Below are 14,279 nucleotides of genomic sequence, written 5' to 3'. Positions count from 1 at the left end.
ATCAAGGAGCTGAGTCCTTTGTGAATATCTCTAAGTCCAGAACCTTGTGTCCTGCTTGATAATTTAGAAATGAGGACCAGCAGCCACCACTAGAGCTATGGGAGCAGCTCATTATTTGAAAGATTGTCCTAGGTGCTACACTTTCAACTAGAAGGGGTCCTGAGGCAAGAGCCTGTTCTTAGGTGTAGATACCTAGCTTTCATTTTTAATCCATTTCCTGGAAAAATCTTTATTTTAAACAGCAAAAAAAACTAACCCATTTGAGCTGCTCTGTGTATGACTCCCTCTCTACTTGTGATTTTTATAGTTTCCTGAACTACATTAGCTCCAGTTTCATAATGAAACTCTCATCTAGAAGCTTTTGCTTATATACTGTTCAATACAATTGAGTGTGAGGGACTGGTGTGTTTTAGTTGAAGTGTTAAGACAGCTTGTGAATAATGCTCAGGCAGTTAGCATACCAATCATACAGCAGCTAGTGCCAGGTCTGCAGGGCCTTACAGAGCCCATCCAAAATTCTAAGCTATTTAGTCCTTGAAGCAGTGTGGAAAATTTAACGCTAACAGCAATGTTTAAAAAATACAGGGGATCTAAAAATGTAGGTTTGAAGTATGCAACTGTTGCCCTTCCACTAATGGGCTATTGCTGAAAATGGTACAAAGTCAACTGTTACAACTAAGGCCTTGGCTACACTTACCCGCTAGTTCGACGGCTGGAAATCGAACTTCTGGGTTCGACTTATCGCGTCTAGTCTGGACGCGATAAGTCGAACCCGGAAGTGCTCGCCCTCGACTGCGGTACTCCAGCTCGGCGAGAGGAGTACCGCGGAGTCGACGGGGGAGCCTGCCTGCCGAGTGTGGACCAAGGTAAGTTCGAACTAAGGTACTTCGACTTCAGCTACGTTATTCACGTAGCTGAAGTTGCGTACCTTAGTTCGAATTAGGGGGGTAGTGTAGACCAAGCCTAAGTGTCCTGCACATCCCTTTCTTTGTTATAAAATAGATAAGAGAACATTCAATACATGGCTCCTCTAGAGAGAGGTAACAAGATACCAATTAAGCTACAGTTTAGGGAGCTACAACCTACTCCTAATTCTAGATTTGTTTAAATTGCAGCACCATGGTCAGATGCTCCTGCTTCCTAGTCTGCATATGAGTCAGATGCATTTTTAGTAGTAGGTAAAAGCAGTTTAGAATTCAAATTGATGCCCTTCATCTAGAGTTAAACAGTAAAATCCCATTAGACTACTGTACAGAAGCAGTTTAGCACAAGGAATGTGAGTTTGCTATTCTGAATTTGCCTTTAAATAAGTAGACCATTGAAAAATGTTTTAAATTGTTTTATTAAGATATTGATAAAATTTCAACATAGTCCTTATCCGTAAACACTTAAATAAAATATGGATGACTGTTACATGGATTACAACTGACCTCATGAGCTGTAGAACAAGGTTGCAAATGGAAAGATCCGAACACTGCAGCATAAAAATGATTAATTTAATCACTTCATAGAGAACAAGTATCTCTCAACAGAAGCACCCAATGTAGGAGCTGGCACCACACCTGGAGTTCTAAAAACAAGTTACTACTTTAAGAAAACAGGATCAATCTCTGCCAACTTTCCCTAGTCCTGTTTCAGTTTCTTCTAATTTAAAGGTAAAGAAATGCAGCAATGTAAGTAAAAGAAAACAAATGCAGTCAACTTGTAAATACTTGAACTAAGTCTTTGAAGTGGGGGGTTTCTCTGATGTTTTAATGCTGGCAGCTACAGTGCTTTAAGCCTGGTTAACAATGACTGGAAAAGGACATGAACATTTACGTTAGAGGTTGCATTTATGCTTCACTGTTATTTATTGCATGCTATAAGGGTAGAAAGTTTTATTTGCTGTTGCAGAGTTATGATCCAAAGAAAGATTGTCCTAAATTGTAGGCATGAACAAAGCTGTAGTATCCCCTTTAATGGCTTTGTCTATGTGACTAGTGTTGAATGAGTGAATACACTGTGCTAAAACAGCCACTAATTTAGATCAATCTTTCTCAGTGCTACAGCAGGACACTGCTAGAGTAAGAATTACCCAGTGGTAGGTAGGATAGCATAGTGGACTTGAACTACAGCAGTCATATCTGTAAACACTGAATTTCTTGTACCTCATGTTTATCTGTCCATAACACAATGCATTTTTCACGGACTGTGTTCCAAAAATGGAGCAGAGTTTGACAATGTACCACTGTAAATGTGGTATAAGTTAAAATCTGCTTTGACATTGTCCTTAAATGTTACACTGCAGACTAAACTAAATAAATAGTGAATTATTTTAACTTGCAAGGACAATTGATGGCACTTTTAGGTAAAGAAAAGTTATTTACATATTTCCACACCTTTAGTGCAAATTGAAATGGGTTAACAGCTCCCTGGTCTGGTGCTATACTGCTCTCTGCAACAGCAGACATTCCTCAAGAGTTGCACATTTAAAAAGTGTACACTGGAAACTATTAGAGGGGGGATTAAATTAATCCCTTTAAAACTCACAGTGAATAGCATACCAGTGAGTTCTGAACAGCTTCAGACAAAAAGCCTGAAGTCCATTTCTCAAAACCAACACAATATTTTATTTTCACTACCTACCTTTTATTCCTGCAAAACATGTTTAATAGGTAAACTGAAACTGATGCAGATTGTGTTAACTTGAAAAAGGGATACTTCAGCTCTTTATTGGAAAGGTTATACAAATTTCACCACTACTAAGATACACAATAAAGTTACAAAACACAAGTGTCAGACTGAATCTTAGAATTAACAGTTAATAAATACATTTATAGAGATACTTTTATATTTGTCTAATTTTTTTTTTACATTATCACCAGATAGACGATCAAAATACAAGATACAGAACATTTAAATACCATTAGTTAGAGGGGAACTTATTGCTTACATTAGCAAGCAGCAAATAAGGGCACAGGATTTTGAACTGAAGAGAACTACTTCCTATCACCAGTGGCATTAAGAGAAAACATTGCATTTCACAAAGCACTGCTCTTTTGTCTAGTGTGTAGAATCAAGAGCAGCATATATCAGACCAATAACCACTACTTTTATATGTATTATAGAAGTTTAAAAGACTTACCTTACAAATGGTTCCTATCTACTCTACATGAATATAGTGAAAAAATGAACACTTGCTATTTATACAATATTTTGCACTGGACCACGCAGGAACTGTGATGGCAATTTCCCTTCTAAATGGTCTGAGAAGCAGAATGATCATTTATGAATCCACACCTAAAGAACTACACTCTTGACAAGAGAGCATACACTCACTCCAGTATTTTTCAACCAGTCTTGCACATTGGAAAGTTCTATCATCCATAACTTTATCTTGACATATTTACTTAGACAAAGAATTGCACTTACATCACCTTCCAGGAAAAGTACAACTATCAAACAGAAGAGACTTTTAATGCATCTTCTATATTAGTGTGAGAAGTTTAAACAATGAAAAGGCAACAGCAAGATGCCCAAAATTGCATACTTTAGTATTCAGTGGTTTCTCAATTTCCTTAGTAAATTTGATTAGAAACATACAATACATCTGAAGAGAATGTTAACAACATCTAAGGCTTTGAAAGATGACAAATGTAAGAACCAATGACTCAATTATATTTGTGGTTTAAAAAAACTGCAAAATAATTACAGGAATCTAAAACCACACTTCAACTCCTGTTTGCTTACAGCTTTTTACTATTTCATCAAATGACTTTTAAAAGACTGACTCAAAGAGCAAGCTGAGATCAGTAAAGTTCAAGTCTTATGGTTTCAAATAATTTAGACTCTCCTGACTACTTATTTAAATATTTTAACAAATTCTAGCTAACTGTAAGGCTGATTTTTAAAGTGTTACTGCTAAGACTGAGTGGTATATTAAATCATGCTAAAATTAAATGCCGTTGGAGAATTACATTTTATATTCATACCAGTGCCAAATGAGTATTCCCATACTTAGTTATTGTGGCAAATAATCGTGGCAGGAGGCCTAATATGTTGTCTGATACATTCAACTGGAACAGTTTTAAATTACTTTTGTGTTCTAATTAACTATTCCTTTAAGAGTAAGACATCTCAAGGATAGGTTAGTTGGTTTTTTGTTTTTTTTTTTTTTAAATAATGGGATAAGCAAATGGGCAACCCACATTTTTCATCTTTCTCTGCAAATCTAAATTTGTTGGAGCAGAGCTCTGGATTGTCAGTGCGTTTTATGATCTCAGCTAAGCAAAGCAACCACCCTCAATCATCTACATCCACAGCATTTCCATTCACTTCGGGTTAATATAGCAGTCTCACATCCATTTTCTGAATCGGGAATAACAAGAATTCAGTAGTAGTGTCACACTCACTCCAGCATATTATCATCCCTAAAAACTTCCACTTTATTTTAAATATGCCCTTGCAGTCTAGAAACTAACCTAAAACAAAATCCTGATCAAATTGTTTATTATTCTTAACAAGTAGTTCTACAGTTTGATCAGTTTAGTGACAGCATATTGTACCTGGACAGCATCTCAGATTCAGTTTCTTTCAACACCTGAGATGAAGGTGTGATGATGTTCTCCTAGCAATTAACCACAGTTCTGTTAGATTAAAGCCAGTTGACAACAGCCTCCTAAACTGACAAATAAAAATGCCACTAAAAGCACCAAAAAGTTATGAAATCCCCACATACTAAATCTCTAGCCACGGGGAATATTTTTTTTAAAAATACAAAAACACTTTTTTCATATTCCACATTATATGTTACAGGAAATAATAGCTAAATTAATTGTATGTACCTTAATCTGAGTCTGAGAACAGAGTAGATTTTACAGCATGAGTCTCTCCATTCCTAAATTACCTGTTAATACCCTGTATGGCTTTTAGTCTTTTACCTGCAAAGTGGATGGTTTTCTATAGATTTCTCTTAATATTAGTCTAAAACAAAGGAAAATAAGAAAAAAACACCACCTGGACTTCTATGAAACTCTCCCCCCACCCTTTACAAAATTCGGCATTCTAAAACAGGATAGCTTTCTAAAAATATTGCTCCATAGACGTATCTCAGGCAGGTTCAACTTTATTCTCAGCTGCATTTTTTTCAATGGTTTCTAACTGTGTCTATTCACCTGAGCCAACTAACCAGCTTGTCTAGTGAATGAGAATATAGATACTTACGTGCATGTGTTTGTGGGGGTGTACTTAGAGTGGCACCACCAGCAGTTTTATTGTGACAAACTATTTTTTTTAATTCCTTGGTCTATTTACATCTGAGCTGAGTTTTACAGGGAACCATAACACAGTTCTGAAATGCTCACCTTTTGATTTTTTGATGCCATTTTTATTCTGGGATTGACTAAACTAGTTGCCTAAAGGGGGGATACAAGGAGGATGGTTATATTTTGCAGCTCTGATAAAGGTATGGATCTGGTGTACAATTACTCTGTCTTCGACTCAAGAGCATATTCTCACCATAAACTTTGTGACTATTCATCCTCCACCACAGAGAACTTCTTACCAACATCCTCATTTTACTGCCACTTCGGACAGGTAAGGATGGACCTAATCCTTCCATATGGGAAGGTTTGTGAGCAAAGAGATGTGTGTGAAACTTTGGTTTGAGCCTGGCTCCACGTCGCCTCTTTGCATTATAGAAGTGGAAATGAGAGAAAGCAGAGACTCTTTTCCCCAAGGATCTGAATTGTTCCTTTTCCAATCCAGAAAAGTGTGGAGATAAACCCTCCATTCTGTAAATGTGCTGCCCTGTGGAACTCAAACTGAGAGAAGCAGAATATCCCCTTGGATTTGTCAGTCCAGACACTGAAGATGCGGTGCTTTTTGGAGTTTCATTCTTTACAGTTGAGCCGTTAACCATATTGACTCCCTTTGGTAGGCCAGGGCTAAACACTTGAACTGGTAACAAATGTTTGGCATTCTGAGGTTGGCTTGCTTCTGTTTTCATCAGGTCTAAATAGCGTTGGTCTTCAAACAGATTAATTTTGGACCCTATGCTCAAGCTAGTTCTATCAGTGAAGGAATCCACTCGCCCATCATACCCTAGATCTGCAGGTGCTGAGCACTGGTGTTGAGGCCATGGCCGTTTACAATCTCCATGGTTTTCTTTATCTTCCCCACTATCTTCTTGTCCTCCTTGAAAAGAGTTCTCTGTCCAGTCTGAGTCCTCACTAACATTTACTGCTGTATTCATGTCCCTGAGAAATACCACAATGACAGTGATGTTGTCGCTGGAGCCAGCATCCCGTGCTGATGCCACTAATTTGTGTGCCACCATGCTGCTATCTCCATTATTCTCCTTCAGGTGGTCAGCCACCACCTTCACTGCCTCATCAGGATTTACTGTGTCATAGAAGCCATCGCAGGCTAAAATGAGGTAGTCTTCAGACCCATCCAGTACAGTGGAGGCGGAGTCTGCATCTCCACAAATATATGGCTTGTGCTCAGCATCCCCTGTGGAAAATGGAAAGCAAAGATATTTCAAATCTCAGGTTTTTGATTGGCATGCTGAGTGAGAGGTGGCATCCTGGGAACCCTTTTATTAATTCTCAGACCAGGAACCAATTATTCTTTTCCCTAAATTAAGAGGAGTCTCTTGGAATAACAGGCTAGACCAGCATCTGTTTTCCAGAAAAACTGAGATAGTTGTTCCTGGTTCTATTTATCTGTTGTATTACACAGTGTGATCAATAGAAATTAAAACAGGGAAGAGAAATGGATGCAAGAATTAAAGTACATTTCCTACCAATAGATCTGGAGACAGACAAACTCCCATTCACTCTCCAGGCCCCAAACCAGACCACGCAGCCTCCAAGGGCCTCAATACGCTTCTTCTCATCCTAAACCGCAAGGCAACATAAGAGTTGATCAGGTCTCTGTTGCCAAAAAAAGATTCTGGGTGCTTTCATTAATGTATCGGTGTTTTCACATGCACAGCAGTCCTGAGCCCATACTGTAAAGACTAGTGCTTCAGTTTCTGCTGAGGTTTTATCCTGCCCCCTTACCAGATCAGAACAAAAGATTTTGACAAGTCAGTAATCTTATCCAAAGCAATTGGAGTAACTGGACAGCTGCTTGCTCAGCTGTTCCAAAGGAGATAGAAAAGGCAGTTGATCAATAGTACAGAAGTTCTTTTATATGCAGACAGCAATCATAAATCTTTGTTTGAAGTCAGAAAATAAATATTAAAAGTGAAAAGCTATCCATCTTCAGTTAAAACAGGCCAGTCTTACCTCTCTATCCGGTTTATGAGGCTTCATTAGTTCCACAGCTTGGCCCTGTCTCACAAGCATCACCTGGGAGTCACCAAGCCAAGCTACATGCAACATATTTCCTCGGATGAATGTTACCACACCAGTGGTGCCACACCGTAGGCTCTGGAAAAAAATATCTACTAGTTTTAAATGGGCAAATGAAAGTGAAATGCCTTGGAACAGTTTTCACAGCTTCCCTCAAAGCAGAACATGCTGACAGTCAAATAAGCAGGGTTGTTCTAATGACTGAGAAATGGGGCTGCATTTGTCCTGCATTTACTACCATTCCATTCTCTCCCCCAAAGCCAGCATGGCTGAATGTGAGTAATTGAAGGCACAATTTTGTCCTATATGTCTGGTGAAAGTCTAATGTTCAAATCCTGTGCTTTGCCACTGATTCACTGTGTAACCCTCTCGGGCACCCAGTTTTCCCATCTGTAAAATGAATTGGTTTAACTTAACTACCTCAGAGAGTGACTCACTCAAAGTATCTCGAGATCCACCTTACATGAACAGTGCTAAGGAATGTGATGTCTTTGTGACACTATGAAAGAATTTTAAAAAAGTAATCCAAGACCAAACACAGTAAGTATAAGAACACAAGAATGGAACCACTCCTCCCCCTTCATAAATGTATTTTAGTGGTTGTGAAAGGTGCTAAATTGACAGTCCTGGAGAATGAAGTGCTCTGCTTATTCAGTGGTCAACTATGCTGTGAACAGCAGCTGACTCCTGACCTGGAGTGATAGTTAAACCTCTTTGACCCATTCACTCCTTGGCCTCTGTAGTGAGAATGCCAACAAAGGGGAACTTAGTACCAACTGTAATGGTGGTTTCTGTGATGTAGACAAACCCACTAGCCAATAGACTCAGACCTTTCCCCAACTAAACACAGTCATTGAGTATCTGGCCACTGCCACCGTGAGCTGGATTTGAACCAGTGTCCCATAAGTGGAAGAATCTGTATCCCATTCCCATACCAATGTCCTATTTAAAAATCTGTGAATACTCAAGGCTGTGTGTGAGGTGAGCTAGTGCTATTTAAGCAAAAGCCTTCCCCCTAGAGCCAGAACTGAAGTACTAGGGACAGGTAGTAAGGGAAAGTATTTTCAAGAGAAGGAGAAGGGTGTCATTGACAGCATAGATTCAACCCAGTACCTCCTGCCATGTCTGTGAAGATTTCAGGTTCATTAGTAATCAGTTGGCAAATACAATGTACCATGGAATCTAAGAGGCTTTGTGAAATTTAACATGGAATTGAGGATTTAAACCTTACTTACTTCAAGCTTAAAAATTCCAAAGGGACCTGGGCCTGCCCCTGCAGTCTGTACATGCACATGACTCCCAAAGTCAGAGAGTATTGTTTGCATGCACCCGGACTGCAGCATCAGGCCCTACCTACATACTCATTCTACCAAAACTTCTGGTGGATGCTAAAATCTAGTGCTTCCAGTTTGTTCAGAATCAGCTGGCTTTAGTCAGTGACTCTGTGAACTTACACAGTGCCATTGGTATGCTGGCTGCAGTTCTAGGTGCAAGAGAACCAAAAGGTGACTAATAAGTAAGGTTCAATCCAATAGCCATTTTTATAATCCTTAGTTGTTTCCTTTCCCATGATGCTAAGTCAGTAATATCCATGAATAAAGCAACATGAAGAAAAAGATTCCAATTTGGCTCCTGGGAGACAGCGCTGGGTGTAGGATAATGTGCATCTCTTGCACAGCCTGGGGCCTTTTGCTCCCTACTTTAACTCCAACTTCGAGAGAGGCAGGACAACTGCACGTTACTCCTTTCCAAATCCATTTCTGTCATTTCCTAATCCTCGTGAGGGCTCACTGAAATGATTCATGGCAATCCCTGGCCATCTGGTGATTTTATCACCCTGAAGACTTGGGTTCAAGGACAGAGGTGGATTTCCTGCTTTCCAGGTTCATTACAGAGGTGTCATGCATGAGCTCTAGTGAACAAGAGTCAATGAGGCTATCTGTCAAGCATTGGCTGCAGAAAAAGCTGCCTACCAGGTCTGAGGAAGCAAGGGATGTGGTTGTACAGGAATGAAAGGGAAAGGTGATTGTCAAGTCCCATCCCGAACAGGGGTGCACTGGTGGTTGAGAGAGATGCTGAACTCAGATGTGTAGGATGTTTGCTCTCCATCTCTCCCCAGCTTGAAATTCACGTAATTTTTTCATTTTTAAATAGAAGTAATAAAAAAAATCTTCAGTCAAAAACTTTCCCTCTCTCTCCAAAATAATGATACTAACTCACCTCTCTGGCTGCTTTCTGAACAAAGCGTTCATCTGTCACCCGGAATGCTCTACAAAGTGCCTCCGCTGGGTCATGTTGAAACATCTCCTGATGTACCAAATTCACATGGAGATGGATGGAGGCATAGATGGCAGCATCCACCCCTCCATGACCATCAAATACTGCAAAATATGCTTGCTCCTCTTGGTCCTGCCAAGAGACAACCTTGAATCAAAAACTAATGAAGATAAGCAGTGCAATTGGTTAACTGAACTGTCATTAAAACCATTTAACTTGAGATTACTGGTGTCCCCCTTATGCTTTCACATTAGTAGTATAATGCCATTAGAGAGGCAGAATCTCTACTTGAGAACTCAGCTATATAAATTCTTTGTTTATCGTAATGTGGGAATATGCATACACAGATTATATAGTTGACAAATTGCACTTGCTTAGCATAGGCAGGTATTATGCATGCATCACCTGCATAGCTCTGCTAATGCACCTCACATCTGTTTTGTTATACCTTCAGTTATTCAATCCCTAAACTTTTCCTGAATAAAAACTGTCATTCACACCAAAGTGTGGCAAGGCTTTGTGAGCTGAACAGCAGGGTGAGACCACCATGTATTGCAAGCAAAATGCATAAATCCAGATTTGAATTCAGTTTCTTAGAGGTAAAATGCTAGGGCATTAAACTATGAAGCCACATAGTGCTAAGGTTTTTATTCAATCCACATCAGTTCAAGTGTCTGTAATTAATACATTAATATGTACTATCTCATCAGGTAATTAAGTGTGATCACATTCTCAGATCAAGATAGGCAGAATCCTTCATCTTCAACTCAGGTTTCTTGTCTTGCCCAAACTGCTCACAGAGGAAACAATGATCCTGTAGCAAGAGACATCAACTTCTGCACCCAATTCATACACACAACTCACCAACCCACTATTAGTGCCCACTCTACCTTGACAGCCATCTAAATGACTACAATATTTATACCTTGTAATTTTTAAGTGATAGGCTCCAACACAAATTTGACTGAAGAAAGGTGATAATTGACAGGCATAGGAAACAAACCTACCTCAGTTTGCATTAACAGAATACATCTTAAAGGCAAGAACTAAGATAGGGTGCAAGAAAATGGTTATTAAACTGACAACGCATAATACAAATCAATTTTTCCATCATACTCATCCAGGTTGTGTAATTCTTGCTACTTCACATACTTGCGATTTCACAATGTCTCAGATTTTACATCTGAAGAAAAGCTTGCACGAGGGTTTTGCTGATAAGTGATATGAAGAGATGGATGAAAGTACACCTGGGCCAGGATCTACCAAAAAGTTGGTCTTCATGGCTTTTTTTGTGAACCTACTCTCCCAGGAGGACTGTTTTTTACCTCCTTTCCTACTCCTGCCTTTGACTTCTTGATGTTTCTCCCAAGAAACATGGTAGTCCAGCAGCACAGGCCTGGCTCAGCAGGCAACTAGACAGCAGTAACAAGCTATGAGTTGCACCATCACCTCTCTGTGATTCACTGCTATCTGGGCAATCTTCAGTCAAGTAGAGGATCCTGCCTTAGCTTACTCCTTAGTAACACAATGCACTGGCTGCCACTGGGGGAACTCTGTTACTGTTGAGTCTCAGGCCACTAAATCCTAGGAGCATTGCAGAACCCATGCTGCTCTCAATCTCCACGATGGTGAATGCATCCTATATTGTTCTCTCTGCTCTTCTATTGCCAGCAGAATGCAAGTTTCTAGATTATAAGAAGGCCACCCATATCCTATGTAGGGTATGGGCGTTCTGTGAGACCCATAAATATTTGCACCACGCTCACTGAACTAAGTTAGATGAGGCGTGTCTCTCTTGGAGCCCAACTATCTAAGGCCCGTCATATATACATCTTTTGTTTTCACAATAAAATGCTTACTAATTTCCCAAAACCCATATTCAGTAGGTTAACTGACCCACACCAGCCCCCTTTACCTCAAGGTTGAAGAGCATGTTGAAGTCAGGAATGCAGACATGCTTGTCTTCCATCTTCCTGCGCATGTTTTTGATGGCATGGATGGATGTCTCATAATAGCGGTAGGGCCTCCTTTGCAGTGGAAAGTCTTTCACCCAGCTGCTGCAGATCTCGTGGAGTTTGCTGAAAACTGAGCGGGCTAGCTTCACTGTCTCAATCTCTGAGGAGGCCAAAAGAAATACAGGGTTTTCTAAGAATGCTATTAAATGAGAATGTATCACTCAAGTGCATTATAAAGATGAAATAAAATCATGCTGGCCGGGCAAGTGAGATTCATCTCCAATTTGGAAACCCTGGATTCTGGTTGTAAAGGGAAAAAAGGAAGCTATCTACAGTATAATTAGCATTCGCCAGGTAACAGCTGATTGATAGTATCCTACCTACTCCTGTACCTTTACTGGACTCATCAGCAAAAAGCAATGAATGAGAAGATTTTATGCTTCCCCTGATAAGACCCATTTGCAGTTCCAGACAAGAGGATGCAACCATGGCTCCTACAATGTCTGGATTTAAACACTTCATGGTGCAAATGAGTTGCAACATTAAAAAGCAACTCACGGGGCACGATTCACCACATTTTTGCTCCAGTTTTTGGTCAGTGGAGTTACACCCCTATAGAACTGGAGCAATGCAGCGATTAATAAGGCGTAGCAGGGTTTATAACATTTCTTTTAAGCATGTGTTCACGGGTTTTCATTCAAACGGTATATTAACTGAGACATGTTCATAATTTAATGTTATTTTGTTTTCAGATCCCGAAGTAGGTTGAGCCCACAAGAAATCTGTGTGAGCAGGTGAAAAGTCCAGAGCAGCCTTCAATTAAGGGGTGGGTGAGCTGTCCCCTTGTAAACTAATCATTCTTAATATGTGCAGAGTCAGGCACTCACTAATTATTCTGTAGTTATTAAAGTCTAGTTAGCTTCTTTTACTGGAAGAAAAAGCAGCAAGTAAACACGGGAGAACTGAACACATCTAAGGCTCTTTTCATATTACAATTTCACCAGTCTGAATCTCCAGGGTCCAATTTCAGCAAAAGTCTTTGTGTCTAGTGGTTCCAATCGCCCTGCAGAAGTACCATATCCAAAGGGAACCATTCCACATCTGATTTCACAGAAACAGCGTCAGTATCAATAAGCAGCACCTACTAATGATGGCCTAGTTAACAGTCACTGATAGAGTTAGGAAAAATGTGGTGTCTGGTGGTTAGCAAGCAAGACTCCAGGGATCTAGCTCTGCTTATTTTTCCCTGTGCCATGATGGGTAAGTAATTTATTTTAATTTCATATATGGAAAACTGAGCCTCAGTTTCCCCAAGTTTAGTTACTTGGAGCCGGAACAGAAGCCAAAGAATCAGGAAAGACCCTGGATGCCTCTCAATCTCCAGCCACTAGACCACGAGAGTTGGTTCTACCATGTTCAGCTAAATAAGCCATAGCAAGGCTGAGGAAGGAGACTGAACTTCTTAGTTCATCAGTTCTTGGAAGCAGGTGGGCAAGTACTGATACCATTAGGTCATCAGAGTAATAGCACAGTGAGATACTCAGCTGGTCTTCTGCAACAGATACCTGGAATATGCATGTCTTATCAGTGCTGTCAGCAATGTCACTGCTGGGCAGCATGTGAAACAAGAACACAAATACTGCCTGAACTTTCCAAATCATATCTTCAGTCAACTCTTCATCCCCAGAGTTCGTCGCCCACTCTTCCCATGGGCATGTTTAAGAGAGAGAACCTGTTGATTTTAATGTCACCTATTCATTACAATTCAGAAATCCTTCTGAAGGAGGAATGGAGAAAAAACATTCGCTGTGCTGAGATATTAAATACCCTCCCCTTGTGAGGAGTGCACAGAGTGGTAGCAGCATCAATAATTGCTGCTTGAGATTAAAAAAAGGAGAGAGGCCCATAGCAGCCGATCCGCCCCCTCACAGCTGTAAATTACTCAATCGTTAATGTCGCGGTGCTGAGCTGGAGCTGAGTCAGCTGTCATCGTGGCTGAATCATGGGGAATTTCATCTCCCTCCTGCTGCTGCCTCAATGCTGCTCCAAGAATCTTCAGTGTCGGAAGTACAGCTTAATTGCGCCACTGCTAGGAGGAAACCCAGGTCAGACATTTTTGTCCCTAACATTGGTTGATTGGTTATCTTTGCAAAGGAGACTGGGGGGTTGGAAAAGCAAGTTTGTGTCAATTTCTAAACTCTCCAGTCTCTCTCACTGTCGATAGCAGGCCTGACTCACTGCAGCAGATGGAGGAGAGATTCCCATTTATTTCTTACAAATCATTTCTAGTGACAGCCAAATAATGAATGGCAGTGCTTCATCAATATGTATGGAAAGAAAAGTACGATTTCTGAAGTGATATTTACATTTCCACAGCACTTTTCATCCACAGATCTCAAAGGTCCTTCTATTAATAACCGGTTTAAGCTAGGTCTCTATCTTTGTTCAACAGTTTTAGTAATACCCATCACTTATATTAGAGAGATAAGGGAGATGAGTTAATATCTTTTATTGCTCCTACATCTGTTGGTGAGAGAGATTAACTTTACACAGAGCTCTTCTGACCTGAAGAAGAGCTCTGTGTAAGCTCAAAAGCTTGTCTCTTTCACCAACAGAAGTTGGTCCAATAAAAGATATCACCTCACCCACCTAGTATCTCTAATATCCTGTGACCAACGTGGCTACAACAACACTGCAAACAGTACTTATA

The 14,279-nt window shown here is 40.1% G+C and overlaps 1 protein-coding gene across 3 annotated transcripts in view; it reads right to left on the bottom strand.

Moving 5' to 3' along the window:
• Nucleotides 1-1,324: 1,324 nt before the first annotated feature.
• PPM1E (protein phosphatase, Mg2+/Mn2+ dependent 1E) overlaps nucleotides 1,325-14,279 on the bottom strand; it is a 103,375-nt gene continuing 90,420 nt past the window's right edge. For all 3 annotated transcript variants that reach the window (XM_065573240.1, XM_005298758.4, XM_065573241.1), the window contains 5 exons: nucleotides 11,530-11,729; nucleotides 9,558-9,746; nucleotides 7,272-7,415; nucleotides 6,785-6,878; nucleotides 1,325-6,492 (listed from right to left, as the gene is read on the bottom strand). In XM_065573240.1, coding sequence (XP_065429312.1) covers nucleotides 5,420-6,492; nucleotides 6,785-6,878; nucleotides 7,272-7,415; nucleotides 9,558-9,746; nucleotides 11,530-11,595 — 1,566 coding nt within the window. In that variant the 5' untranslated portion in view covers nucleotides 11,596-11,729 and the 3' untranslated portion in view covers nucleotides 1,325-5,419. The remainder of the gene's footprint in view (nucleotides 6,493-6,784; nucleotides 6,879-7,271; nucleotides 7,416-9,557; nucleotides 9,747-11,529; nucleotides 11,730-14,279) is intronic.

The sequence above is a fragment of the Chrysemys picta genome, chromosome 19 (assembly GCF_011386835.1).
Source record: "Chrysemys picta bellii isolate R12L10 chromosome 19, ASM1138683v2, whole genome shotgun sequence".
Lineage (NCBI taxonomy): Eukaryota > Metazoa > Chordata > Testudines > Emydidae > Chrysemys > Chrysemys picta.
Note: the sequence above shows the minus strand (reverse complement) of the source record. Positions and strands in the feature narration are given on the sequence as shown.